This window comes from Enoplosus armatus, chromosome 10, assembly GCF_043641665.1.
Source record: "Enoplosus armatus isolate fEnoArm2 chromosome 10, fEnoArm2.hap1, whole genome shotgun sequence".
Classification (NCBI taxonomy): domain Eukaryota; kingdom Metazoa; phylum Chordata; class Actinopteri; order Centrarchiformes; family Enoplosidae; genus Enoplosus; species Enoplosus armatus.
This window is the reverse complement of record NC_092189.1, coordinates 6,666,332-6,692,887: the sequence shown is the minus strand read 5'-3', so window position 1 is coordinate 6,692,887 and position 26,556 is coordinate 6,666,332. Positions and strand designations below refer to the sequence as shown.

General features: G+C 44.0%; 1 protein-coding gene across 6 annotated transcripts in view; it reads left to right on the top strand.

Moving 5' to 3' along the window:
- tenm2a (teneurin transmembrane protein 2a) overlaps positions 1-26,556 on the top strand; it is a 146,137-nt gene that overhangs the window by 77,481 nt on the left and 42,100 nt on the right. For 5 of the 6 annotated variants that reach the window (XM_070913300.1, XM_070913299.1, XM_070913298.1 and 2 more), the window contains 3 exons: positions 8,489-8,695; positions 16,275-16,506; positions 24,332-24,570. In XM_070913300.1, coding sequence (XP_070769401.1) covers positions 8,489-8,695; positions 16,275-16,506; positions 24,332-24,570 — 678 coding nt within the window. The remainder of the gene's footprint in view (positions 1-8,488; positions 8,696-16,274; positions 16,507-24,331; positions 24,571-26,556) is intronic. The other variant, XM_070913301.1, reaches the window with a different exon arrangement.

The following is a 26,556-nucleotide window of genomic DNA, read 5'->3' as shown; positions in this document are numbered from 1 at the left end:
GTTACTATAAATAGAAGCTGCAGAACATCAAAGGGAGAGGAGAGGTTTCTCTCAGCAACAGGCCACAGTACAGTCATTATCCACTGGCTCTAAATACATCACCCCTCTTTTGGCTGATCCCACTGTGGTGGACTCTCCGTGTGTGTGTGTGTGTGTGTGTGTACGTGTGTTTGCTAATTGTCAAAGGAGATGCTGCTGAGTCAGCCTCATAAGCTCACTGTCTCACACACACACACACACACGTTTTCCACATAATGTAACATCACACACAACGACTTCATTGAAATTGAGTTTATTCATGCGATTACAATACAACACGCTATCTCTGACTGCACAAGGTCGCAAACTGGCAGATCCGTGCACCAAACAAATCCGGATCGCTTACCATCTCTCTCTTTCTCCCAGGGCTCTTCCTCCCTCAGTTCTTTTTTTTTCTCTCTCTTTCAAGTCTTGTTGTTTTTTTAATTTTTCCTCCTTTTTGTTTTTCAGCTGTTTTCTTTAATTTTTTTGTGTGTGTGCTTTTTACAGAACTAGATTGTCATAGCAACCACAGCAATTGCCGGTTGGTTCAGTGGAGCCCTGCTATGTTGAATAGGTATTTGTGGAGGCACCTGTGCGTGTGTCTACAGTACGCCGTTTAACGTGTATTTCTGTATTTCTTGGTGGGTCTGCATGTGTTTTTCATGCCTCTTCTTGTGAGTGATTCAGTATGCATTCGATTCTTGAGGTCTGCCGTTCGTTCAGGTGTTGGGCGATTGTGGGTAATGTGGTTCTGTTTTTTGCATGAGCCTCGTCTCCCAAAATGTCCCGAAATGAGCCCCATCTTAAAATGCAAATACAGTTTGTCTCCTGTGCAAGTGAAAGTATTTTATTTTCCATCCACCATAAAATGATTGCGTGCAGGAGACATGATTATAACCAGGCGGTAGCTGGAACTATCAGAGTGGAAGTTTAGGGTGTTGTGAAGAGGTGCAACATTTAATTTAAGCTTCGATGACTCAGATTTAAGTGTTAATTAATGAAGATGTTTTCAACAATAAATTCAGTTTTTATTTTTGGAAAAGCCTTCTTTCCAAATCCTCACCCTGATCTTTATCGGAACACTTAGGCTGCCTCGTCCTAATCTTTTAGTAAACATTAATTACAGCTTTAATCAAAGCTGGTCCCTCACTTAAATTTAACTGTAACTCACCTTTTTGCGTGACAAGCAGGTGAAAATGTGGGATCTCATTTTTGCTGAAGGACCTAATCCCTCTCCCACTAATCCTCTCCCTAATTCCTGTCCACAACATGTTATCTGTGGTTCACAACTTGTTCTCATGCCACTAAACTTTCTGCAAATGATTCAGCAGCGTGGCAGATTGGAGGGAAAGTTCTTCCCAGCATTTCACCTTGCCGATTTTTTTACACTGCGACACCTAAAAGCTTTCTCTAGTCAAGATGGCAAACACACAGATATTGCTCCTCCAGATACAATATAAATCTAAGAAGGTCTGCCCAAAGCTGCGAGCAGGTTTCTGTTGTTTTGTTAGTGTCTTCACTAAGTGCCAGGACCAAGTGCTATCTCCAGTCATCAAAGAGCTGGTCCATATTTCACTCGCAACCCTTCTCTCAAGTAAGAAAATACGGAGGCAACCTTGCTGGTATCATGAAATCCACTTCCAACTATGTGAAAGGCTTAAATTTAATTCAACGAAATGCTTTTGCCTGGCCCTCAAAATGTATTAAAACATTGTACAGTTGCTGTCACTGTATTTTATCATTTGAATTACAAATTTGGAAATAATTGGGGTTTTATAAGCTCCAACATCTATTCTGTGGCAAGAAATGACTTCATTGTTTTATGGTCTATTATTCTATTTTATACCACTCATTATTATAGTTATTATTTTGGTGCTGATTTATATTTTATTGTGGGGGGTTTTCTGCCCTTAAGTTTAAAATTACTTTTTTTTTCTCCTGCTATGAAATTGATTCACAGACATCAAGCATTTTCTTGAACACAGCAGCAGCAGAAAGGCATGTATTGTTGCAGATTTTGCACATTACTCACACACACATTGACATATATTTCCCCCTTGCAGAGATACTCTTTTCAGGCGTTACAAAGCATGTTCAGAAGTAATGGAAGGCTGAGAGGATGGGCGTCTATCTCTGCACCTGGGGTTGACGGTCTGCGCACATGCTTTGTATATGTGTGCGTGCTCTTATGAGCGAGTGCCTGTGTATGCGCATCCGTGCGTGTGTTTGCATTTATGTGGGAGGAGGAGGCTATTTATTTTGATTGTTTTCAATGAGGGTCCAATGTGTAGAATCCATAACAATACCATCAATCCACAGCAGCAGCGACAACATGGATGTAATTTATATGGTAATGCAGCCTCCATGGTTGCCCCAAGTTACGCAGTGGACACCTCTGACAATGGACAGCATGGGTATGCTACGGCATCCTAATGCTATGTATAGTCACGGACACACACACACACACACACACACACACTCTTGCACTCAGCAACAGGGAGGCATGTTTCAATTAGGAGATGCAGATAGGTGCCGTACCGTGTTTGTGCGTCCGGGTCAAAAGGTTGAGTGTATTGCTCTGTGTCATCTTGTGTCTGTCGTCATCTCTCCTCCTCTCAAAATAAAAAAACAGCCACTTGAGTGAGGAACGACCTTCTGATCCAGATTTTGGAATTACTCCGAGATGATCTGTTAGGATTCCTGCCGCGGGTTTCTTTCATGGCAGCAGATTGTCTCACTCTGACTTCGTGGCCATTGTCACGTACAATGCCACGACTCTCAGCTACAAACATATCCTTGTGAATGTTCTAGGTTACATTCAGATGAGGCTAACAACGCTGTCATTCAATTCATCATCTCCCTTCCTCTCTTTTCAAAGTTTAGTTTGAACTTGGTCTCCATTATTCCCATGCACTCCACGTCACATGAAGGTCATGAGGTGTTGTAACTTCTGAATGGCCTCACAGTCACTGGGTGCCGTCATCCTCTGTTCTGTGCATGTTTTTCTTTTGCCTTTTCAAAAAATTCAGAGAACTCTTTTTGTGCACGCCAGTTGAGCTGGCTTTGATAAGTTTGATAGGTCAATTCAATCTGAGGACTCATTTTGACATTATTATAAGGTCTGACTGAAAGAAAGGTATGGGGGATATTATTGGTGAATAATTGGTAATAATATCTACTTATATATATATTAGTAGTAGTGTTAAATAACATTCAGTTTAAAATCAATTCAAATGAACACATTTGTTGTGTTACTTAAGGGCTACTTGAGCTCTGTGGAGGGTACGTCAGACGGTGTAAACTATGGTGAATCGGGTCTTCTTGCATCAGAAAACCCAACTTTTGGTTGCATGGGAACAGAAACAGTTGACAGTTTTAACAGATCCGCCATTTTTCAGAAAATCCAGGTGTTTTTTAGCAAAAACCTGTGAGTCCTTCAAATGCTGAGCCTTTGTTATAATCCTGGAAGGAATATAAAAAGTCAAACAGAGAAACGCAGTTATGTAGAACAAAACAATGTGACGCTGTGAGTGTGGATAGCACCTTTTTCCCCAGCCGGAAGGCGTCTTCAGCCTCGGCTGCAGGCTGTTGTGTGTGTGTGTGTGTGTGTGTGTGTGTGTGTGTGTGTGTGTGTGTGTGTGTGTGTGTGTGTGTGTGTGTGTGTGTGTGTGTGTGTGTGTGTGTGTGTGTGGAGGATCTGCCTGTTTGGGAAGAGGGCCCCCCTAGTTTTTTGGAGCGATAGAGTGGTTCAGGCGTGATGAAAGAGAGGAACGGAGCGCGAGCGGAGGAGAGCTCTAGGCCAGAGAAGAACCCAGACACTCTGTTACACATCAAAGAAAGAGCCAGTGATACAATCATCTCTTTAGGCTGTGAGAGCCCAACTTTATTAATTAAAACACGTCTGTTGAATCATCCTCTCATCTCTCGCTTCTCTCTTTACTCATTTTATCACTCATTTTCTGCCACGGCGCTGATTACGAAAGGAACGAAATGAAAGGGGAGGTGTGAGGTGTGGGGGGGGGGGCACTCAAGGTATCAAGCGGATGAACTCTGGCCATTCCTGGATAGGCTGCGACATCCATTTGTTGCTCACGCATACACACAACAACAGGTGTGCATCTTGCCAAAGTCGAGCGAAATGTGAGATATTAAAAAGGAGTGAATAAGAGGAAAGAGGAGGCGAGGATTTGGGGAAAAAAGGGGAGGGGGTGGCAGGAAGAGAGATGAGATGGAGGAGACAGACTGCACTGTATAGATAAATAGAGAAAAGGGCCCATTGTGTCAGCAGCTGTCATCACTAAATAGCCCTCAGATCACTGTCAGACACTATCACACACACACACACACACACACACATATACTCACATAGTTGCACACACACACATTGACTGACAGCTCCCCCTCAGTCCAACATCTGTGCTGACAGCAGCCATGGTAATGAGTCTCTGCACGTGCCAGCATGGGTGTGTCGTTTCTTTTTCCTCCCTCTTCCCATTCCGCGTCTCGCTTATCTTGTTGCCCCCACCCCCCCTTCAGTTCGTTATTTTCCGTCATCTTAATAGAAGACTGCTACTGATTGACTTGGCAGCGTGAGCCACATGAGTAGCGACTAAATGAGAGCAACATGTGTAGACAAGAGCTGCCATTCAGGTGCGCTGTATTTTTCACGTATGAGGTGTGGAGGAAGAGAGGGATGAAGGAAGGGAGAGATGAAGAGATGATGAATGGCTCTCGTTAGAGGGGTAATTTGTCTCTCCTTGTCTGACTGGGCTCCAGCTGTCGCTCCATCCCTCGCTCCACTCCACTCTCCTCGGCCTACCACTCCTCACCTCAGCCAGATGGGTGGACGGATGGACGTAGCGAGGCAGGAGGGAGGCAGGGACAGAAATAGAGACAAGGACGAGGGGAAGAGAAGTCATTGAGCAGTCAACAAGCAGAATTATATCTGATGTATGTTGCCATTGCGCAGTAAAGAATGGCTTCTTGGAGAAACAATACATAATACAGTAGCACAGCAACAGGCAAAGCACATACACTTGGTGACTCATACAAGCGAGTCAAAGCCTGGTGCTCACACAACAAACTAATGATGATCGTGTTTCTTCTTACATTGTAATGAAATCATCAAGGGACTCCGCTAATGCCTTTAACGCAGTGCCACAATCTTAAGATGCCTAGTTTTTCTTCCCCCGTGAAACACTTATCTTTCACACTAATCAACACTTGTGAGGGAATGGTGCATTCAGAGAGTGAGAGACGGGCGCAGAGAGAGAGAGAGAAGGACTGAGAGATGTATACAGATGGCCAGGGAGGTGGCTGAAGGATGGCGACGAACAAATCGTCAAGAGAACCACGTGTGCTCATTGCTAACTCTTTGTTCTAATAACACAAAGTAATTTCCACTGACCTTTCTAGAAATGTAGCGGACAGAAATGACTGAGTTAAGGATGCCCCACAGCATAATTGCTAAGGAGATTAAAGTTCCCTTAATTGCTTTTGGCCAACTAGTGCAATTTTTCCTTTTTTGTAATTAAAGTGATTTAAAATATTAATAACCACCCACGCATACACACGTAACCTTACGTTCCACAAGCTGGCACACACACAATTGTGTGCGAGCAATGAAAACATGCAATGAAACAATCTTAAAGGTGTGCAGACACACACACGCACACACACACACACACATGCAGATATTCTTCATTGCCTGCTACTGCCACCAATAGTCTCATTATAGGTGAAATATGCAAATAGCTGGATCCCTTCTCGCCATCAATTGGAATGAGTGATCGATTCATTCGGATCAATCGCTTTTTTTTCTTGGCTTATTCCCTCTTTAACTCTTCATTCCTTTCTTTCCTGTCCTCCATCTTCCCCTATTGCTTTCTTCCCCGTTTTTTTTTTTTTTTATTGGCAATAAGTTCTGTCAGCTCATAGCTTCTTGAGCGTCCTGTTTTCTTCGTCCTCTGCTCCCTCCATTCATTTCTCTCTTTCACCCTCCATTCCCCTGGTTACCTCGGTGACCTCGCCCCCCCCCCCCCCCCCCCCCATCGCCATCCGTCTCTCACTGTCCCTCCCTGCCGCTCTCCTTTTCCCTCCTGTCGGCCACAGTGTTTGCTTTGCCATTGTTTATCCATTTTTCTCTGTTTGCACTGATGAGATTGACCGGACACACACACACACAGACAGACACAGACAGGCGCACACTCACACACATACCTAAACAGAAGACAAGGCTGGCATCTCTCTGGGGTGTAGTTAACGTGGGGCTGTGGATCGATCCTAGCTCTGGTTTCCATGACGCAAAGCTCTAAGCTGGAGCAGTTTGGACGGCAGGACAGAGGCATCACTCTGCCTCCGTTTCTATCAAATACATCTCTATAAAGCCGCAATGGCACCTGGACTCAAACGTGTATTTTCCATGATTAATGGGCTTCATTTTGAGGCAGCATAGATGGGCAAGTTAGCCAACAACTATGTCCAACCACTTTGTTTCTTACACGATGGCTACACCCCCCATCCCCCCCCCACCCCTTCCTCACCCAGGTACTGTTTCCCTGATGCAAGCAATATTGCTCCACTGCCTATAAAAAGCCCCCTATCTATCATGGCCTTTACACGTTTTGATTTCTATCAATACTCTGTGATGGGAAGGTGAGCGCTGTCAAATTACAATCACACCACGTCTGTATTCTGAGGAACTGTCAGTACAAAAAGGAGGAGAAGGAAAAAAAAAAAAAGAAATAGCGTGATGATGAATGTTCAGCTATTTCGTCTTTTTCTTCAAGGTCTCACCGCTTTTCTTTCATTCCTTCTTTCTCTCTCCTCCCCTGTTTCTGCCTGTTTTTGTTCCGTATAAAAAGAAAAAGAGAAATGCGATGAAAGAATAAGTGACTTGCTGAAAGGCTGCGCATTATAATTCTATTTTCCTGGTGAATTTTTTGGTGGCGAAAGAAAGAATGGATGAAGTTTGTTAAACTAGGGGCGAGGGTCTTTTTTTTCTCACCTCCTTACATTTTAACTTTGGAAATGAAGGACGAGGCATCTGTAAGACAAAGAACAGACTTATTTGTAAAGCTTTTTGAAAAAAAAAAAAACATGAAGGCGCCCGGGGCTGTCATTTTGAATGTGGAATCAGGAGAAAATAAGTGATAAATAATTATCAGTGTGTCCAAGTGTCTTTTTGGCCGACTATCTAATTAGGATTTGTAATAACCTGAGTCCTTCGGTGGATTGGCTGGACTCAGTGGCCTCATTCTTACCGTGTTGTTGATTGATTGAGCTGCAAATATGGCAGACATAATTATTCTATATTTTGAGCCGTCTCTAAATAGAATTTATTAGATTTGTCTTTGTCCTTGATTCCAAGCCTTTGGAGAGTAGAGTGAATTCTCTCCATCCCTCTCTTCTCTCTCTGGTGTATGGGACAGCCTGATTGTGTCCACGCGTCCCATGGCTCCCACTATTTAAAGACTTGGCTGTTAACTTTCTTTTGTCTTACCCATGTAGAGGACAATCGTGCAACGAATGTAGGCCCTCACGAAAAAATCCCTATCCTACCATTTGATTTAGAGTAAGACAATGTAAAATCTGAAAGAACAAACAGCACATTCGTACTCTGACAAATGAAAAGTTGAATTCATAAGAAATTTCACGCACTGTTGCTAGAGTGCTTGCTTGATAGATATTGCTGTTTAACTGACATGAATGAGACTCTACATTGTGTCTCTCTAGTCTCAGCAAGCTTTTGTGTTTGTATCCAAAGTGCTTTACGTTGTTATGACCAGGAGTCTGTTCCAAGAAGCAAGTTTACTCACGAGTTAACTGGATAACTTTAAGTACAACCTGCCACAGGCCTTTTTACATCAACCCATGTTCCAGATTTTTAAGGAGTGGTTCACCCAAATTACAAAAAAAAAAAAAAAATGTTCTCATATACATCCCCGCAATGCAGATAGATTTGCGGTATCAGTCTAAGATTTCTGCACCGCCAAATGTATGTTTTTAGTCACAGCACTAAAACTTAACGTTTAAAAAATCCAACTGGAATTGTTTTTTCCTGAAACAATGTCCCAGTTTGTCTGGATACTCCACAGAATATGCTGTCAACAGTTTTCACAAGATCTATTTATTTGATAGAAAATAGTTCAATGAAAACTATTCATTTCCATTCACCTCCATTGTATTGGATATAGAGGCAGAAATCTCAGAGACAGATCAAAAGATCTGCATGGCTACATGTACCAGAGCTATGAGAGAATATGTGTTTTTGTCATTTGGGTGACTCGGCCCTTTCAGGGATTCTGGGTTTTGCTAAGCAAAAGGATCCAGATATCTCAGTGAACCTGCCACCTCGGAACAGGCTCCTGTATCACTGTCCGTCATTGCCATCTGTTTTGTCTAACACCCGCCCCCCCCCCTCCTCCTCCTTCCTTCTCCCCCCTCTTTCTCTCCCTCCATCCTCCAGGTCGCCCACTCCCTCCAACCTCTTCCTCCTCCCTGCTCCCTCCGTCCCATCCGTCCTCCTCGTCCGCCCCCCACCACCCCTCCCCTGGCCCGTCTCCTCCGATCAGGGAATGCCAGGTGCCCCTGCTGGAGAAAAACTCCACCCACTCCCACCTGGAGCCCCACCCGGATGACTCGTACATGCTCCGGGCCCAGCCCTCCTCCGCGGGTAAGCCAGTTCTCCATTCATCCACCCTTTTTTATCTCTTCGCATTCATTTTATTTGTGCATCAATATGTCATCCATCACCATGGTCACTGCATTACCTCATCATGTGTCCATTTCCTGATCTGATTTAGTCGTTGCTACTGAAAAAATACTGAGCAATCCCTTGCTTTTATTTAATGTCACATCTTGTTCTTTTAGCCATCTTGTTTCTGCTTTCTCGCTTTCCTCCAAAGTCAGCATTTGTCTGCTGGGCTGGGAATCAAAACAAAGGGACTTAAGCAATTATTGTTTACATAGTAAGAGATCATAAAATAGACAGTTAGAGATTTAAGGTTGACCATGATTACAATCAATATCTATTATGGGCACTATGGTTTCATCAGATCATAGATTTTAATACATTTAAATTAAATTAAATCGATTTCTATATCTTTAATGGTAAAAGATCCCCCAGTACGCGTTAATCATTGTGCGTTAAAGAGCTGTGTAAATTAATCAACTCTTATGTTGATAATTCCACCAGTTTTTGAAACAGTACAAGCAAGAAATGACAAAAGAAAACGCTCTCTGCTCCTTTACTTGACTTCTTTTGTGGCTCACAGAACAAAAAGCTAATGTTGAGCCGACAGTCGGTAATCTCTTAATGGATTACACTTTAAATATAACCCTCCCACCTTTTGTCAACTATTGCCAGAAAACAATGATGCAAGTGGAAGCAACTCCCTACACTCCGCACAGCACAGACTGGTTGCCAGTGAGTAGGTGTGTTTGTACTTATTTTCCGTGTGACATTAATAATCCGCCAGAAAGTGAAAGGTAAGGGAATGATGAATTTTAAGTGCCGGCAGGAGGATCACTGTAGCAAAGACAAACTAGTTAGTTTCCCCGGCTCTAAGCTTTGTCTTTCATCATTGGACGCTCTCTTGTTGGCTGTTACAGGCCCTGTGTGCTTATATCAGCAACTCGCAGCCATCTCTCTCCCCCATATGCACACACACACACACACACACATCTGCAGCGATGAGTTTGTTCATCAGCATACACATTTATCCTCAACAATTAGCTGCTGTGAGCCAACTCTCTCGGCCCCTCCGTCCCTCTCTGCCTCTCCTTCCCGCTCTTCCCCTGTTCCTCCATTCCTCTGTGCATCTGCACTTGTAATCAGCAGATATATTTAGCAGGGGCCTGATGGGAGGGAAGGGGGTGGGCAGAGAAGTCCTAATGTGATTTTTGGTGGAATACAATCTATTGTTAATGGCGTTAGGCTCTCCTTTGATCCAGTATAAATCTTCATTAGGGAAGGCCCAGGTCCCAGGTTCAAGAGCAACGTGATTAGGAGGCTTTTAAAATGACGTTACATCAGCCTTCTAATTGGTTTACTGTTTGCTGGGGCAACATCAATCATTAGCCCAGTAACCGCACAGCAAATAAATTCACTCTGCCACTGACACCCTAATGGCAGACACTGGCAAAGAGGGAGAGTGAGGCTCGCAGGCAGACTCTCTCTTTCTCTCATTCTTGTTTCGCATACACCCACACTTTCTGTTCTGGGGCTTCTTTCAGTCTCTGCTGAGCATGAACACACAGAGATGGCGAGCAAGAGAGAGACAAAGAAAGGGAGAAAAAAAAAAGAAACGACAGTGAAGCAGGAAAAAGAGGCAAATGGGAGCAGAGATAGAGAAAGCCAAACTTTGACTTTTGAAGTTGTTTAATGAGACATCGTGCATGGAAAAATCAAGGGGAGAGAGAGAGGGAGAGAGAGAAAAAAAAAGAAAGCATCCAAAGCGCGCCAGTAAAAATAGATGGAGAAAGCGACTGAAAGGGAGACAGAGACCCAGAGACATAGGGAGTCAAAGAGACAAAGAGAAAAAGGGGGAATGTGAATGAAAGGGGGGTAAGCTGATGAGAACTTAAAGGGTGAAAGAGAGATATTTGGATGGGGGGAGAACAACATTGAGATGAAATTGCAAATTGCCACGTTTCCCAGCCAGGACTGCTGATCTAATGGGTGCAGAGAGAGTCCTTGGCTTTGGGCGTCCATTAAAATGACCTAAATGAGTTTAGAGTGGCAGTCTGGCACTGCATAAACACACCCTGGCATGCAGGAAGACACGGGAACGGCTGCAATGAAATAAAACACCTATAACCAGCGACTGTTTATGCATGCGCTGCGCGAGCGTGCGCCTGTCTGAATGTGTGAGTTTTGTGTGGTCATGTAGAGAGTGGATGCTGGGCAGGAAATGAGTCCTACCAAGCCAGGCAGAAACTGACCACAGCGAGATAATCCTCAGGAAGCTGCATGCTGTTTGTATGTGTGTGTTTGCGTGCATGTGTGTGTGTTCCTGTAAAGTAGTCCACCATTACCTAAGCTAACAGGTGGACAGACATGACTTGTGTTCCTAGTGAAGCATGACAGGTGAATGGGAACGGAACGTTGTTGCCGAAGATTGGCTGGGAATTGGGTCTGCGAGTGTTTATATGGGAATACTGTCTGGCTCGGAGCACCTGTCTGGGAACGTTCCCCCAGAACGCCGGGAGAGCTGAGACGGCCAAACGGAGCGTAGCAGATCGCTCCTGGAAAGAGCTAGCGTTAGCGCTGTCTCTGGCCATTCATTATGCATGGGGAATGCTGAGCTATTTTTAGCCCGTGCCTCCTCTTAAGTGGCTAGCTATCTGCTGCCAGGGAAGCCACCTCAAGTCACTGCCGAAGCAATGAATGTTTAATGGCTTTGTTGAAACAAATCTACAGAAACAAAGGCACAACAAAGACCCGTTCCCTTCTTCAGCACTAATGTTATTCTTCCTAATGGTGCTTATGCAAGGCTGACATTTGCGTAACAGTGGGATGATTTGTGTGTGTGTGTGTGTGTGTGTGTGTGTGTGTGTGTGTGTGTGCGCATTTATATGCATCTGTGTGTGCGTGTGGGTGAAATGCACACGTGCATTTCTGCTCGTGGAGACTGTTTGTTTTTGGCTGAATTTGATGACTCTTCTCTAGCGGATTATTGCCTCCTAATTAGACAGAGATGACTAGCCAAGGCAGAGGCGGTGTGTGTGTGTGCCTGCATGTGGAAATTTCTGTCTTTAACTTTATCTGGGTTTTTTTGTGTCTATAATAAAGTCCACGTGCAAATGAGGCCCCTTTTCATCAGCGTGTGTGTGTGTTTGTATGATCGCCTCTTTGTTTCACCTCGAGCTCTCCTTCCATTGCGCTGAGCCTCTGAGCTCTGAGAAGAATGACAAATGAGGAGCATGTGACATTTGGAGACAGAGGACATATGAAGCGGCAGCACGTGGGAATATACTACCTTAAAACACAGGGAGCATAGCAATTAGCTCAGAGAGGAGGTGCATGAAACACAATGGAGGGTGGCGCAGCGTTTTATAGAGAAAAAAAGAAAAGGATGGAAGCAGTGGAGATATGGGGTGTGAAATAAAGAGATGGAGAGACAGAGGGAGTGAGAAGGACAGAGGGAGGGTAGAGAGCGAGGGATTGGAGCTGAGCCCTGCAATGATCCCTTTTTAACTGCTGAATGGGCATTTCTGTCCTGCGCGCACACACACACACACACACTTAGATGCACGTCCTACCCTGTGACTTTTCTCTGTTAACCACAGAAAATGTCAATAAACAGTTTTCCCATCCAGGGCTGCAAAACAAACTGCCTTGGTTGGTTCCTGCTGCCAATGGGCCACGCACACATACATACATACAGAGACACACACACACACACACTGTGAGATTAATATGGTGTGGTGAGCCCCCTGCCTCTCACTGATGTGTGTGCGCCGTGTGCTTTACAGGGGAGGCAGGTTAGCAGACAAGCTAATCGTCTGCTGAATGAGGCGCTCCCTCTGAATTGGCGAGCATAATGAACTTCCAGGGATTAGCCCCGGCCAACCCCACCAGCTTACAGCTATAGTCCCCCCTCTCCAGTCGCAGGGGACATTGGACGGAATAAAGTGGGTCAGGCTTCAACAGCAGTCAGAAGGGGCTCCAAGCTTCTCCACAAAAACAGTGGTGGTGAAAACAAAACCGGAGAGCTGTTGAGAAAATCTTTCCATGATCGCTGTTTACTCACACTGGCGGGTGAAAGAGAGAGAAAAGAAAGGAGGAAAAGATAAAGTGGAATAAAATGTGATCTGCTTGGCTGCTCCCTAATTGCTCTATTTCCTCGCCGCATGTTTTGTCTTTTATCAGACTGGGTTCCTGGTAAAACGGATGTTCCTATTAGCCTACCTGCGGGTTGTACTTCAGCAACTGGACAATTCATCTGACTAAGTCCCCTGTCTTTTATTGGACCCATTCACATTCAGTCCACTCGTCCACTGCGCACAGCCTCTGTGTTTCTGTGGCCAAAATAATCTGCGGTCTTCTTCGGGAGTTCTCTGCGAGCAGAGTGCCTCGGCCTTGCTACTCAGACAGGCCACACTTCTCAATGTGTTTGTGTCTTTTTATGGATATGAAGTCTACATGAGAATTAATTTCTTTGACACCACACTTGCTGCTACGTGCTGTAGCAGAAAAAAAGAGAAAGCAATTTGTCTCTGATCATAAATATTTTGCAGCATGCCTAGAGAGACTCTCTTTTTTAACTCCTACTAAAGGCTGGGTGACTTTTGGAAGATTTTTTTTTGTGCAGCCGTATGTTTGTACAGTAAACGTCGGTAATAAGTCATTTATGCACTTTATTCTGCAAATATTGATTCAAGGAAGAAGAAAAGAAACTGTCACTTTCTATCATGTAGTAATTCAGTTCAGTTAACCTGAGAGTACATGACAACTCTGGCAGTCCCAGGAGGCTGTAAAGAGAGTAAATGCATAGAATTACCAGCAGTATTTTTCCCTGCATTTACATTTTTCTGACATTATCTGGTGACATGTAATAGAATTTGCTGCCAGATGATAGATAATAGCATTTTCACCCCTTCCCTTTGAAGGGAAATGTTAAAATCTTTATTACAAAATGTATCGATGGGACTCTCTGTAACAGTGCAGGATATGACTCAGTCCCTGTGTAACAATGTAGTAGCTGGATTGCCGAACAATACGCTCTCCCAGTGGTGTAGGTGCCTATAAAGAGACGTGCACACACACACTCAGGCTTCAGCAGTTCATGGAAAAACTAAGGCTAAAAAACATGTACCCCTCTTCCATACAAGGTATGCCATTTATTATTCATCCAAATCTGAATGAAAAAACTGTTCAATATTTATGGCAGGAAAGTGAACAAAGGCATAACGCATGCATTTTTGTACGCAGATTTAAACATGGGAGACAGCAGGGTAGTGTGTGAGAATGAGAGCGCCCACTTTTATTTCAGCACTACTATTTTTCGACTGTGTCCATGCCTGCACATGTGCGTGAAAGCTTATTTTTCCCGTATTTAGTATATGGCTCACTGTTGTGTGCATTGTTGCTATGCTTAGATAAATGTATTTATGCAGACAGGGTGTAGTAGGAGCTTTTTCACATTTATACGGGTATTGCAGGGAGGGGGAAGTCAAGTCAAATGTATTTATAAAGTGCTTTTAACAAACAAGAGTTATCTCAAAGTGCCTTACATCTCAGCAAAGAACACAAACAAAATGCAAATAAAAGCAAGATGAAAGAGAGAGAAACAATCCTCAAGAAGAAATGAGGCTGTATAGGAGGAGGAGGAGGAGGAGGAGGAGGAGGAAGAGAGTACAAGAGATAAAACTCTGCATACTTTAATATCAATTTACACTCTGCATGTATGATGCAAGAGTTTGACTTTTCCTGCAGGTGTGTAACTGCATGTTTGTTTGCATATGCGAGTGTATGCATGCATGTATGTGTGTCTGTTTCTCCCAAGAGCATCTTTGCATGTGCAAACAGATGTTTTGTGTCTCTCCCATGTAGCAGAGGTCAGGACCCTCCATCTTTCTCTTGTCTCCTTCCCCTCCTCTCTCCTTTCACAAGCATCTGTTCTTCGGGGCCATGTGGGTGACACCTGCGTCCCAGTGGCGGCGCAGAGGAATCAGGTCACCTTACAAACCGGTTCGCCATTACAGCTGGAGTTGCAAGGGAGCTCGCTGGCCGCTATCTAGCTCTAAACACGTGACGGGGAAGAAGGAAAGGGAGAAAGTTAGCATGCATGGAGACATAGTGCTATAAATACATAAAAATAGATAGGCTTTAAGTTAATGTGTGCGTGTAAAGTTGCTCTGCCTCTCAGGAATCTCTTGATTGACAATTATCAAAGCAGAAAAGCAGACAGGAGAGTGCGACACATCCACTCGTCACTTCCTCTCTCGCTCGTTCCTTTTCTTATCTAATTCAAGAGGAGATGACAAATGGAGGAGGCCAAGTGTGATGGCGCAGCTTGACAAAGCCCCCACGTATGTGTGCATATGTGCGCTTACTCCGTCCTTTGATCACCACGAGGAAGGCAATGTGCATACAAACACAATCACAATAATGTATTCCACGCTTAGATGTGCAAAACAATGATGAAAGCGCGATGTGTAGTATTGATGAAAGAAAAAGCAACCTGTGTTGTAAAGTCAGAATTCAAAGCCAAATGTAACATCAGCGACTTTGCGTGTTTTGCAATAATCCCCAACATTTCTCTGCAGTAAAAGTGTGGACAGTTTTTCATGATATGTGATTTCCTTATTTATAACGGATAAGAACTGACCTTCTGATCAGCTGTGCATTTAGTGCCTGCACCTGTCAATGTGTGAACAAAAAGTATGCTAACACATAAGCGGTGATGCAACCGTGTCAAGCTCTCCTATACTATATAGTATGTGGTTTATTGATTTTTCTGTGCGAACCCAGACACACACACACACACACACACACACACACACACTCTAGACAGGCTCAAATCCCCCACTGATTCAGAGAGAGAGAGAGAGAGAGAAAGGTGATGTGTGAATGGGTGTTCTTGTCTGAGTCATCCGGGTTTGTTTTTCAGCTCTCTCACTCAACAGTCCATTAGCTCAGTGTTGGAAGGGCTGGTATTGGATTCTAGCTGACATGTTTCCCAAAGTCTGAGAGCAAGAGATGAGGGCACACGCTGTGCAGAGTGCTCTAATACTGCTCACACACACACACACACACACACACACACACACACACACACACACTGTCTCTTAGTTGTGGAGAAGAAAACAAGAAAGAGAGTGTGAAAGGAACAAGAGTGGAAGAACTGGCTAAAAATAAGACGGACACAACGTAGTGGAAATGTGGAAGCAAAATGTGAAAACGTGGTTATCAGATTTCATGTATGTATTTAGCTGGAATTTCCTTCTAAAATAAGTTATCGACCATTTGGAAAATATGACACCTACTCTGACAAAATGATTGATGACACAAAAGTAGCACATAATGGAATGTTAATGTAGTTATTTGCTATTTGCTGGAAAGGTTTACTTTTTTTTGGCAAGCTGAGAAATAAACAGCAAATATCAAATAACATTTCTGGCCTACATTTTAGATTTGAAGCGTTCTGGAATGAAAACCTTCACTCCCTTCATCTCAAACTCTCTTTGATTTCCTTCACAAAGAAGTGTGGTACTTACATTTCTCTCTGTTCTCTGTCCACTTCCAGGGGCTGCCAACCACCACAGTCAGTCCACGCTACGGCCTCCACTGCCCCCTCCACACAACCACCACACCTTATCCCACCAGTCTGCCAACAGCCTGAACAGAAACACCCTGAGAGGGGGGCGCAACCCCATTCACGCCCCCGCTCCAGGCACCGGAGACGGGCCGACCACCCCGGAATCGGTCCAGCTACAAGACAGCTGGGTGCTCAACAGTAACGTCCCGCTGGAGACCAGGTCAGAGGAAATATCTTCCCTTTACTACCTTTTTGTTCTCTGTTTTACAGTTGACATGCTTACTTGATGCTAATCTCTAGAGCTACTTACAGTAAGCACAGCAGTGGAATAAGCCTCAAGTAATCAATAGTAAGAAATTAAAGGTCAGAGCCATGCTGCTTCAACAACATTCCTGTGAGTGGCGGGTTAGGGTTAGGGTTGAAAGCTCCATTTTGGGCTCTACGGCTCTCCAATCCTTCAAAAGTCAAGATGGTTTGCAATTGATTAACAAATACTAACCTTGAGAATGCTCACACAGTGTGTTGCAGACCAGTGTGAGCTTCAATGCTTCAAGCTCAAAGTTAAAACATCTTGTACAATTCTACTTTAGTACACCATGCTTCAGGCAAGATAGCCGCCAAACATTTTAAATGTTCCAATCAGTCAAAAGCACAAATTCTTGTATCAAAGTTTACCATAGTTGAACTCCACACAGATTTACTTTGCCTCCGAGAGCAAGTCCACTACAAATCCATTGTAATAAATAGACTATTTTTACTGTCATAAATAATGTTGTGACAGGGTTTGATTATCTTCCCCAATATGAGTTTGTATTTTCAGTTTTATGAAAGCAGACAGTGCAATGTTCGGATTTCCTCTCATGGTCATCCAGGGCAGTGATACATAGCATGAAGCTCCTGGGTCAGGACTAAGGAGAAAGGTAGAAGACATGAACCTTTCAGGAACAGTTGAACAGTTCAACTGATTTGTCTCTAAGAGACCAACATGTCGTCTTGCAGCACATACGTGTAGCATCATTTGTTATTGACTCATCTAATAGACGAAAGCTACACTTTTTGGTTGACTGAGCAAACCACAGAATATCGTGCACTGAGCGACCCTCCATCATTCTAAGCCAACATATGAATCGCCTAATTAAAAGCAAAATTGCTCCTGGCCTCTGATTCACAGACATCAAATGTATTCTCTACCTCATCTCCAAGCGCAACACATACAGAAAGCTGCCATGTGTCAAAGCTATTATGCCTGCTACCTGGGGTAAGGGAGCAGGAAATACAAACCATTTCACACACTCTACACATGCGCTTTTTGCTAGTACACAAAGAACACTTACCAGGCAAACAGAGCATTCATGCAGGGTATTACTATTCATGAGGCATGCAGTGAGAGGGACACTGCCTACATGCTTGCTAGCATGCGCACGCTCACTCTCTGAGCATTTACTCTGCAAGCTGTAGTTGTGTTTCTCCTGCTGGGCGCTGGGGCTTCCAGCTCTGATGGTCCCAGATAAGCTCCCCTGAGTGGCGGCCCTGTGCAGTATTTATGAGGCCTGGCCATGTTTAATTCAGCCCCACTGATCTCAGGTCTATTCACAACCTGTGCTGATGCATCGCGTCGGTATGCATGATGGGTAAGAAGAAGCATGGTGTTGAACAAGAATACCTACACCTTTAAATAGAAGCTATTTCCATTGGCAATTGTTTATCTAGACCTGTGTTGTCATGGTGATGCATATGCCATAACATAGTTCGAGGAGAGAGGACATTTTTGTTATTTCTCTTGTTGCAAATGATGCAGTGATCTTTGGTGAGGTTTGGGTTACAAAAATAGAGTTATGAATCCTCTTTTCACAGAAGCTGTTGTGATTGCCATCTTTACAGATTTAAGTGAAACGACAAACACACTCTGTTGAGCCCCCTGCAGTGCCAGTATTTGGTCATGTTCAGGTGGTGGGGTTGGGCATGGCTCAGAGCCTGTCGCAGTGAATGGAGCCCAGAGAAACTGACAGAGTTTCCAGGTCCACCCTCCAAGCCCAGATTGGGTCCTCCTCTCTGGGCCTGGCGATGGCGGAGGAGGCTGGGTGGGCTGACTGGAGCTGCTGGAGCTCGTGACTGGGTCAGAGCCAGCCGGGCAGAGCCAGAGAGTCACACCATCCCTGTGCTGGCAGATTATCTCATTATAACCAGCAGCTAGGAGATGATGAGCACGCGTGCACATGTGAGGGAGGGATTCTGTACGTTTGTGTGTATGTTTGCATCCAAGCATGTGTGTGTGTTCTTTGACTGCAACTGCTCCCCACTGCAGTCATATGTAAATGCTGGCATTTGTTGTCCACTCGTTATAGTAAATGTGTGTTCGCACATGTGTGTGTTTTGGCTTGACCCGATAGTGTGACAGCGCTGAGAGGATGAAGATTGATCACCTAAAAACACCCCAGGGCTTGGATGACTGGCAGAGAAAGAAACAGATAGAAACAGACGAGGGGGGAGTGGTGATATAGCAGAGAAATATAAGTTGAGAGAGCGAGAGAGGGTGGAAATGGAAAGGAATTGTTTACGGCAGAGGAGGGAGAGATAAAGAGGGAGAGAGAGGAAGAGAAATGGAGTGAGGTGGTGATTGAAGGAGATTGTTTTGGGGAATGTGTATGAGAGAAGATAGAAAGGCAGAGGAGGGAGATTGGGGCCCGTAGAACATGGATACATTTACCGATGTGAGATAAATGACTTTAGATTGCTGATGTGTGTGGGTGGGGGTGTGTACGTGTGTGTGTGTGTGTGTGTGAGAGACAGAGACAGAGACAGAGACAGATACAATGAATTTTCTCTATGTGCATGCAGGTACACATGTGTGATCATGTGTTACAACATTTTGCGAGAAACCACCTGATTTCCAATTGGTCCCTTGGAGCCTCTTGACTAGCTGGTGCCAGTTTCAATCTCTCTCTGTGATCTCAGGACATTCCCCTGCACCCACTGGCTGCTCCGCTGTGGGCCACAGCTCTAGGGGAGAAATAAGATCACTGAGAGGGTTGCAGCATCTCAATTTTTCTAGAAGGAGCAGCAGTGGTGGGGTGGTGTGTGGGTATGTGAGGGAGGGTGGGTACTATAGGGTACTTTTAAACGCATTACTGTAGGGACAGATTTGGAACCACAGGGGGTGAAGGAGAAGAATAAGGAGTTAGCTACAGAAAAAAAAAGTTTCATGCCCAGCCCTGTAACTACTACTGTAATATGCATATGAGAACTACAAATTATCATTCAAGGTTTATGATCTTGCATCCATACAGTATATACTGTAAACATAATATCCAATATTATTATGCAGAGCTACTACACTGACAAACTAAACTCCACTTTTTTTAATTATACTCATTTGTTTCAGGAAAATATTTGAAAGTATAATGAAACACAAACAATATGGATGTATGGTATATATACAGTATATATGGTATATGGAGGATGCCATCAATAGTACAAATGTTGTCAGCAATTCAGATTAAAATCGTTAATGTCTGAGATTCAAAGTTTTTGTTGACCTTGAAAACAGCAGTTGACAAAACAATCTCAACAAAAGGTCCATTTAGAAGCTGTTCTGTGGCTTTTGATCATGTCACATGATCTTCATCAGAAGATGGAGTTTGCCCAGTTGTCATAGAATTGTTGATGTTCAATGTCCATTTTTTTCCGAGCACTAAAAGGACTTCTTGTCCATGTTGGATTAATAGCTTGTCTGAAAGGGCACAAAAAAATTGGAAATTTAAATTCTTTATTTCAGGCGAGGTGGGGCGTCTTCACAAAAAACATGGCAGGAAATCCTGTAACAAAAATAAGTATCAAGTAAATTACAGCCCCCCTAACCTTACAATTGGTTACCACTAGTTGTAAATGGCCATGCAAATAGTTTGATTTTATCTGCTGAGGTTTGAGATATCCACCTTTGCCAACCCAAAACAAGGTGAAATTTGGGTGAGCTGTTCCTTTTAATGCAAAACACAATCTTAAAAACATCTGCAACGTCTCTGGGATAGTTGAATACCAGATCTGATGGCTTGTACATTTCAGCTTTTTACACATATCACTCAGCCTCAGTGTTTTTCCATGTCCTCCTTCAAAGCAACACTCAGCAAATGAATGCCCATTATACTGTGTCCATCTGCTGATTATTATTTCCTACAATTGTAGTAGGGAACAATTCTCATGACGCCATCCTTGAGCCTCCTCCTTTCCCGGAGCCCTTTGTTTCATTGTCAGATCTGATCTTTTTTTCAGTCACCCCCATACCGAGTCGACCTCCGCTAATTGTTCTCTACCTCTGATGATGGTTCTCAGATTGCTATCCTAACTAACCACATGTTTGTGAGAACTGAGAAAACGAAGAGTGCGTGCGTGTGTGCTTGCGAAAGCGCGTGTGCTCGTTCGCTCAAGGGGAATGTGAGCTTTGACTTCTTGCTAATTACCCAGCATGCTCTCTGTTCTGTGGTTAATTGTCCAGGTCCTCTTTTCTCTCAATGGGAAACAGGGTTGGAATGGAGTGAAAACACATCCTCCCTTCCTCTCTCTGTCTGTCTTCTAATCTATAGTCCCCCTCTCCGTCCTCTTAAGTCACGTTTTACTCTGTGAAAATGCAAATTAAATGTTTGGTAGCACATACGGGGCAACCTCATGAAAGAAAACCCACAGGAGTTCTTATTGTTTGTGCGCAGGTGGGCGCCTACGTCTGAGTCAAATGTGCAAATGTGTGTCAGTGTGTGAGTTAGTGCTTGCTTGTTCTGCATGTATCTGTGTGTGTGTGTGTGTGCGTGTGTGTTGCATGTGTAAGACAGGATGCATGAAAGCGAGGTAGCAATGGTTAGACTTGAGAGTTGTGGGGGGGGGGTGGGGGGGGGTACTGCTGCTGGCATCTCAGGAGAAGAAGGAGGAAGCGGGGGGGTCTCTGTCAGCTCTCTCTAATTATGTGTGACGTTTCCATGCTGGACCACTGTCAAAAATCCCACAATATTCACACACAAATGCACAGACACACATACAAGCAAACACACACCCCAGCCTAATGATACAGAGTTGTGATTGCCGGCTGCCTGCTATGATAGAACCCCTCCATGGTCCTCCGCAACATAAATCAATGTCAATTACCTCCCCAGAGCACATTAGACACTTTCCATTCCTACTCGTAATTAGTATGGCCCATAGACATATTCCCATCCAACACCGAGCTCACACTGGAGCTTCTGCACACAAACAACAAAGCCAGGGAATGAAATCAATTCTGTGCGAGCATTCAAATACATACCACATAATTCACCAGCTCACCCTCTCCTTGCGTTCACACACACATTAAGGGGTATTGTAATTAATTACCGCTGGCCTTGCCATCACAGAGTGCGTCAACGGCTGTGAAAATGAGTTGAAGCAAAGACACATGCTGGTTGACCTTGGAGTGTATGTGTTTGTGCGTATACCCGTGCACGCCATGCGCGCTCTTGCTTTCGGGAGCGTGTACATTTATGCATGCATATTAAAACTGATGACTGTGACACTGAGAGGCTGGTATTTTTAGACAATAACCTCACATTTCTTTGCGTGCCATCTCCTTGCGCTCTTTCAGCCTCTATCTGTCTAGGGGTTTTTTTTCCCCTTTCTTGTCTTTTTCCCTTATTTTCCGTGGTGTCACGCAGCGTACCTGACAGGTAAAGGGGGAGGAAGGAGGAGAGAAAGAAAAAAAAGAAAAGAAATCCAGCAGGATACCAATGCAACAATCAGTGGCATGAGATGATGAGAGAGTAAGAGAGGAACAGAGCACAGACTGGCTGAATAATTGATAGAGAGTGGAACGGCGCTCCCAAACCAAATCTTCATGCTCTGAGCACATCACCTGTTTTCACCAACTGTTTTTTTATGAGCAGACACATGTACAGACACACTGTTCTGAAACAGCAGCTATTAAAGACATCAAAAGGGAAGGAGACCACACAGCAAAGTGCAGTTAAGCACTATATTAAATAGCAATCATCAGATCCAGCTACAGCAGCGGGTTATTACTGGTCCTACTAGCCTAGTCTGAATACAAGAGACTGTGAGCTACAGAGGAATGAACAGACTGACACACATTTGTGCACACACTACTGCTTGTATTACTTTACTTCTGAGGACTATATCTGACTTACTGCTAGAGGTGAGATACGTCTTGGCAAAGAAAAGACTTGTAACTCGACTTTGACTTAAACACCAATGACTTGTGACTTTACTTGGACTTTTTCTTTATTTGGAATGACTTGCTATCCTCCCAAAGAAAGTGTACAGCGAGTTAACTCTTCATTTTCCTGACCACGGATGGACTTTGAAACAATTCAAGAGCAGCCCATCACATAGAGAACAGGTGGTAAAAGGTGAATGTAGTAGTGCATACCAGACAAAACATATCAACAAAGAGTGTGCCCAGAAATCACAGAGACACAAGAACTTTCAACATCATTCGACATTTGAGGCAGCACAAAGAACACTAAGTTAAGGTGAGGTTTGGGTTACTGATGGCTGGCGAGCAGTAAAGTTAACATAATAATGCTGCTGTTCCTAATTCCATAATGACTTGTTTAGGACTTGAAACACACAGTTTAAGACCTGGTCTTGACTCAGGGCTTCTTGGACTTGACTTGAGACGTACTTCCTGGTTCAACTTTGACCTTCTGTAGTTTTCCTGTGCAATGGGTTATTATTACCAGTGTTCTGGGTGTGCTCACTTTTGATTTTGTTAGTAGTTAAGGTCATCTAGCTAAGTGCTTGGCTTGTTTGCAACCTTTCTTATCTGACTGTTCATTTTATGCACCTTCAGACTGTGTTGTAGCAAAGTTCATATGTTCCCAGATCTCAGCAAGTACTTTGGTGAATATAATGATATTATAACCCAGAAATTATGGACAAAACTACAAAAAGTCCCACAAGTTTAACCATCACAACATGCCTGACATCAATGCTGAAACGAGGCCTCAGCCCTCATACAGTATTTTGGACAAGTGATGACCAGAAAAAGTGTCCTCTCTTTGCTGAAATGTCCTCACTCACAAGGTCAGAAACTCACAAAGATAAAAGTACCACAGTATGTACACACACTCGCAAACACACAAACAAGCACAAAGGCAGGACAACAAAAAAACTCCTTCTCCTCAGTCAATCTTTGAGGCAATAGAGTGACCTCGCCTCCTCTGATCTGTCACACTCACCCGAGGGCTTTCTTCTGTCGTACCACCTGGAGTCTGTGTAGGGGCAGCTCCTCGCTCCCCATGTGTGCTAGGCGGGTGTGTCGCAAAAAAAGATGTCACAAAGGTGTTGCAAACGTTTTTTTAACTGTGTCCTTGAAAAGTTTCTTAAAGTGCAGTGTTTCATTTTCTTACTGTGGCAAACAATGTCAGGCCAGATCAGAAAAGAAGTCTGAAAGAAAGGAGGGAGAGAAATCTTTTTAGGAGTGAATGAAGGAAGACATGTGGAGTGGAGTAGCAGTAGTGTGAAAAAAAATGATGGCAAGGGAAAAGGGAAGAGGGGCGGGAGAGCCGCAATGGAGGCGCTTTGGGTGAGCAGGTGCAGCGATAGCAGAGGATAATGGGTAATATGAGAAAAGGGATGAGGGTTCAAATCCCTCTTTTATCCTCTCTCTGAGCTCTGACCCCACTGGGGCAATGAGGACAGGAAAGGGGGACGACACTGATCCTCTGTAGCCATTGAGAGCAGAAATGAGGCACATCATAAGTGGGGTGAATGGAGGCGAAGCGAGGAAATCGAAGGAAAAAAAAGAAAAAAAGAGTCAAGCAGGTGGAGGTTAAAAAGAGACCTTGGACCAGAACGGGCTGAATTGGAGACACAATCAGTTCAAGGATGTTCAAACCCATATGGCAGGAAGGGTTCATTGGAAAGAGAAATTGGACAGGAGCTTGCACATATGTGACCCTGTCCTTTTGTTTCAGCACCAGTACCAACACCATGAACATTTACATTATCTTTTTCTACCTGTGGAATGACCTTTTCACTCCTGTGTTTCTTTTTTCTCTCTCCAGGCACTTCTTGTTTAAGACGTCGTCAGGGACCACCCCTCTCTTCAGTAGCTCCTCCCCCGGTTACCCCCTGACCTCGGGAACGGTGTATTCTCCGCCCCCTCGCCTGCTACCCAGAAACACCTTCTCCCGCTCAGCCTTCAAACTAAAGAAGCCGTCCAAGTACTGCAGCTGGAAATGTGCCGCGGTGACAGCCATCGCAGCTGCTGCCCTGCTGGCCATCCTACTGTCCTACTTCATTGGTAAGTGAACACGCACCAAGTGTTATTAATTACATTTTGTGTTTTAATTAGAGGTTTTCTTTTGATGAGGAGTTACACATGGCCAATAAAATGTTGGAAAAATGAAGTAGCCCAGAACTACCTCTGAATGAACTGCATGCTTGGCCACACATGAATATCTGTTTTATTTTGGGTGGCTTAGCCCCGTTTGTTTTGCCCTGACCCATACATGAACTTTGCTCTTACTTCATCCCTGACCACAATGAAAAAATGTCAAGCCAACGGCCCCATTGTAAACACAAGGCAGATTCTCGAGGTGTGAGCTTTGTCACTGTAGCCTGTCAAAATCAGACTCAGCAGGAGCCCTGGCCTCCACTCAGCATCAGTAAGCAGACAGGAAGATACATAAACCGCAGGGTACTGGGGCTGTTTCTGTGAACAGGTATCAGTCAGGGTTTGAATCCTAACAGGCCCTGCAGGGAAGTGGATGTTTTCACTGATCTGAAGCCAGTGTGCGATAGTCATACTTACTACTGGCAGATACTCAGAGGAGAGCGCTTCCCGAGCACCTCGAGAAGAGATCCTGATGGCCGTCTACAGGTGGATCTGTGGGAAGGAGAGAAAGAGAGAGAGAGAGGAAGAGCATTGCTTAGAGTGTGTGGGCGTGGATTTTATTCCTTCTTGACCTCATTCACTGGACAAGAGGATGCAGTCCTGTGTGTCCATGTGGGTGTGAGATAAACAATAAAAAGAGGAGGAAAAGAAAATGTATGTATGTTTGATTGTGTGCGTTTGTCTGTTTTTGTGTGTGTGTGAGGAGGCAGATGTGTCACTGAGCCCTTGATTGGCCTCTTACCCCAGAGACCAGAGTCAACAGATGGGGGGATCTTAGGAAACGGTGGCATCAGCAGAAATAACAACCCCCTTATCGCCTCTACATAAATTATTAATATAATTTTACATTATTTATAAAAAAAAAAGCATATATATATATATATATACATCACCATTCATCTATCCATCCACAGTGTATCTGGGCTTTATGCACCTCAGCTTGCTCGCCTGGATGTGTCCAAATTGCCTAAGTGCACTCGTCTGTGCCCGCGTTCATGTTTGTGTGTGTGTGTGTGTGTGTGTGTGTTTGTTTTTGTGTATACCCTCGGAGTGCCCTTGAGAGTGGTGTGTGTGCATCCTCCCGAGTAGATCAAGGCCCCTCGCCTGGGGCGCACAGACAGATCCATCCTCTCCTGAGCTTTACACGGTCACACTGCGCCGGACAGCCACATATGGGGCTATGAAGCAGGAACCTGGAGAGAGGAAGGAAGGCCACAACCACCACAGAGTTCATGACACGTCCCCTTAGACACTTGAGGACAGGGATGTAGTGGAGCATAGAAACACCCAAAACCTCCAGTATTTTATTAGCAGCATCAAGCTCACTGAGGGCTTTAATGACACCAATATTTGTTTTCATCAGAGAACATATAATAATATTAAGCTGATGTAAGTTAAGTGAGCAACTAATTATGAAAATCATTTGAAAATCGGTCTATTCCCGAGAACATTATTGCTGCCTTATCCACATATTTTTACCACTACACCAGTGTTTGTGCGCCATCTGGGCACTTGCCAGATACATACAACTTGTTAACAATTGTGCCTGTCTGTCTTAATAATTGGTAGCATTAGCTTGTTAGCCATGCTAAGAAATTACTTTATTTGTTATTATTAGGTTAATAGCTAAAAAAGACTGGTAGGCATGCTATACCAATACAGTGTGAATATACTGTATAATGTTTTTTGAACGGAATTCTGTGAGTGAGGAGCTAATAAGTCTTTTAAGCTCCACTTTCTGTTTATTTACTGTTTTATTATATGCCAAACGTTAGTGCTTTACCACCAAACTTAATTGTGCAACTGGCTATAATTCGGTAAGCTGAACAAGGCTGAAATTATTCTTTATTGTTATCATTACTATTGCTAACTGTAGGGCCTTTCAGCTGTTGT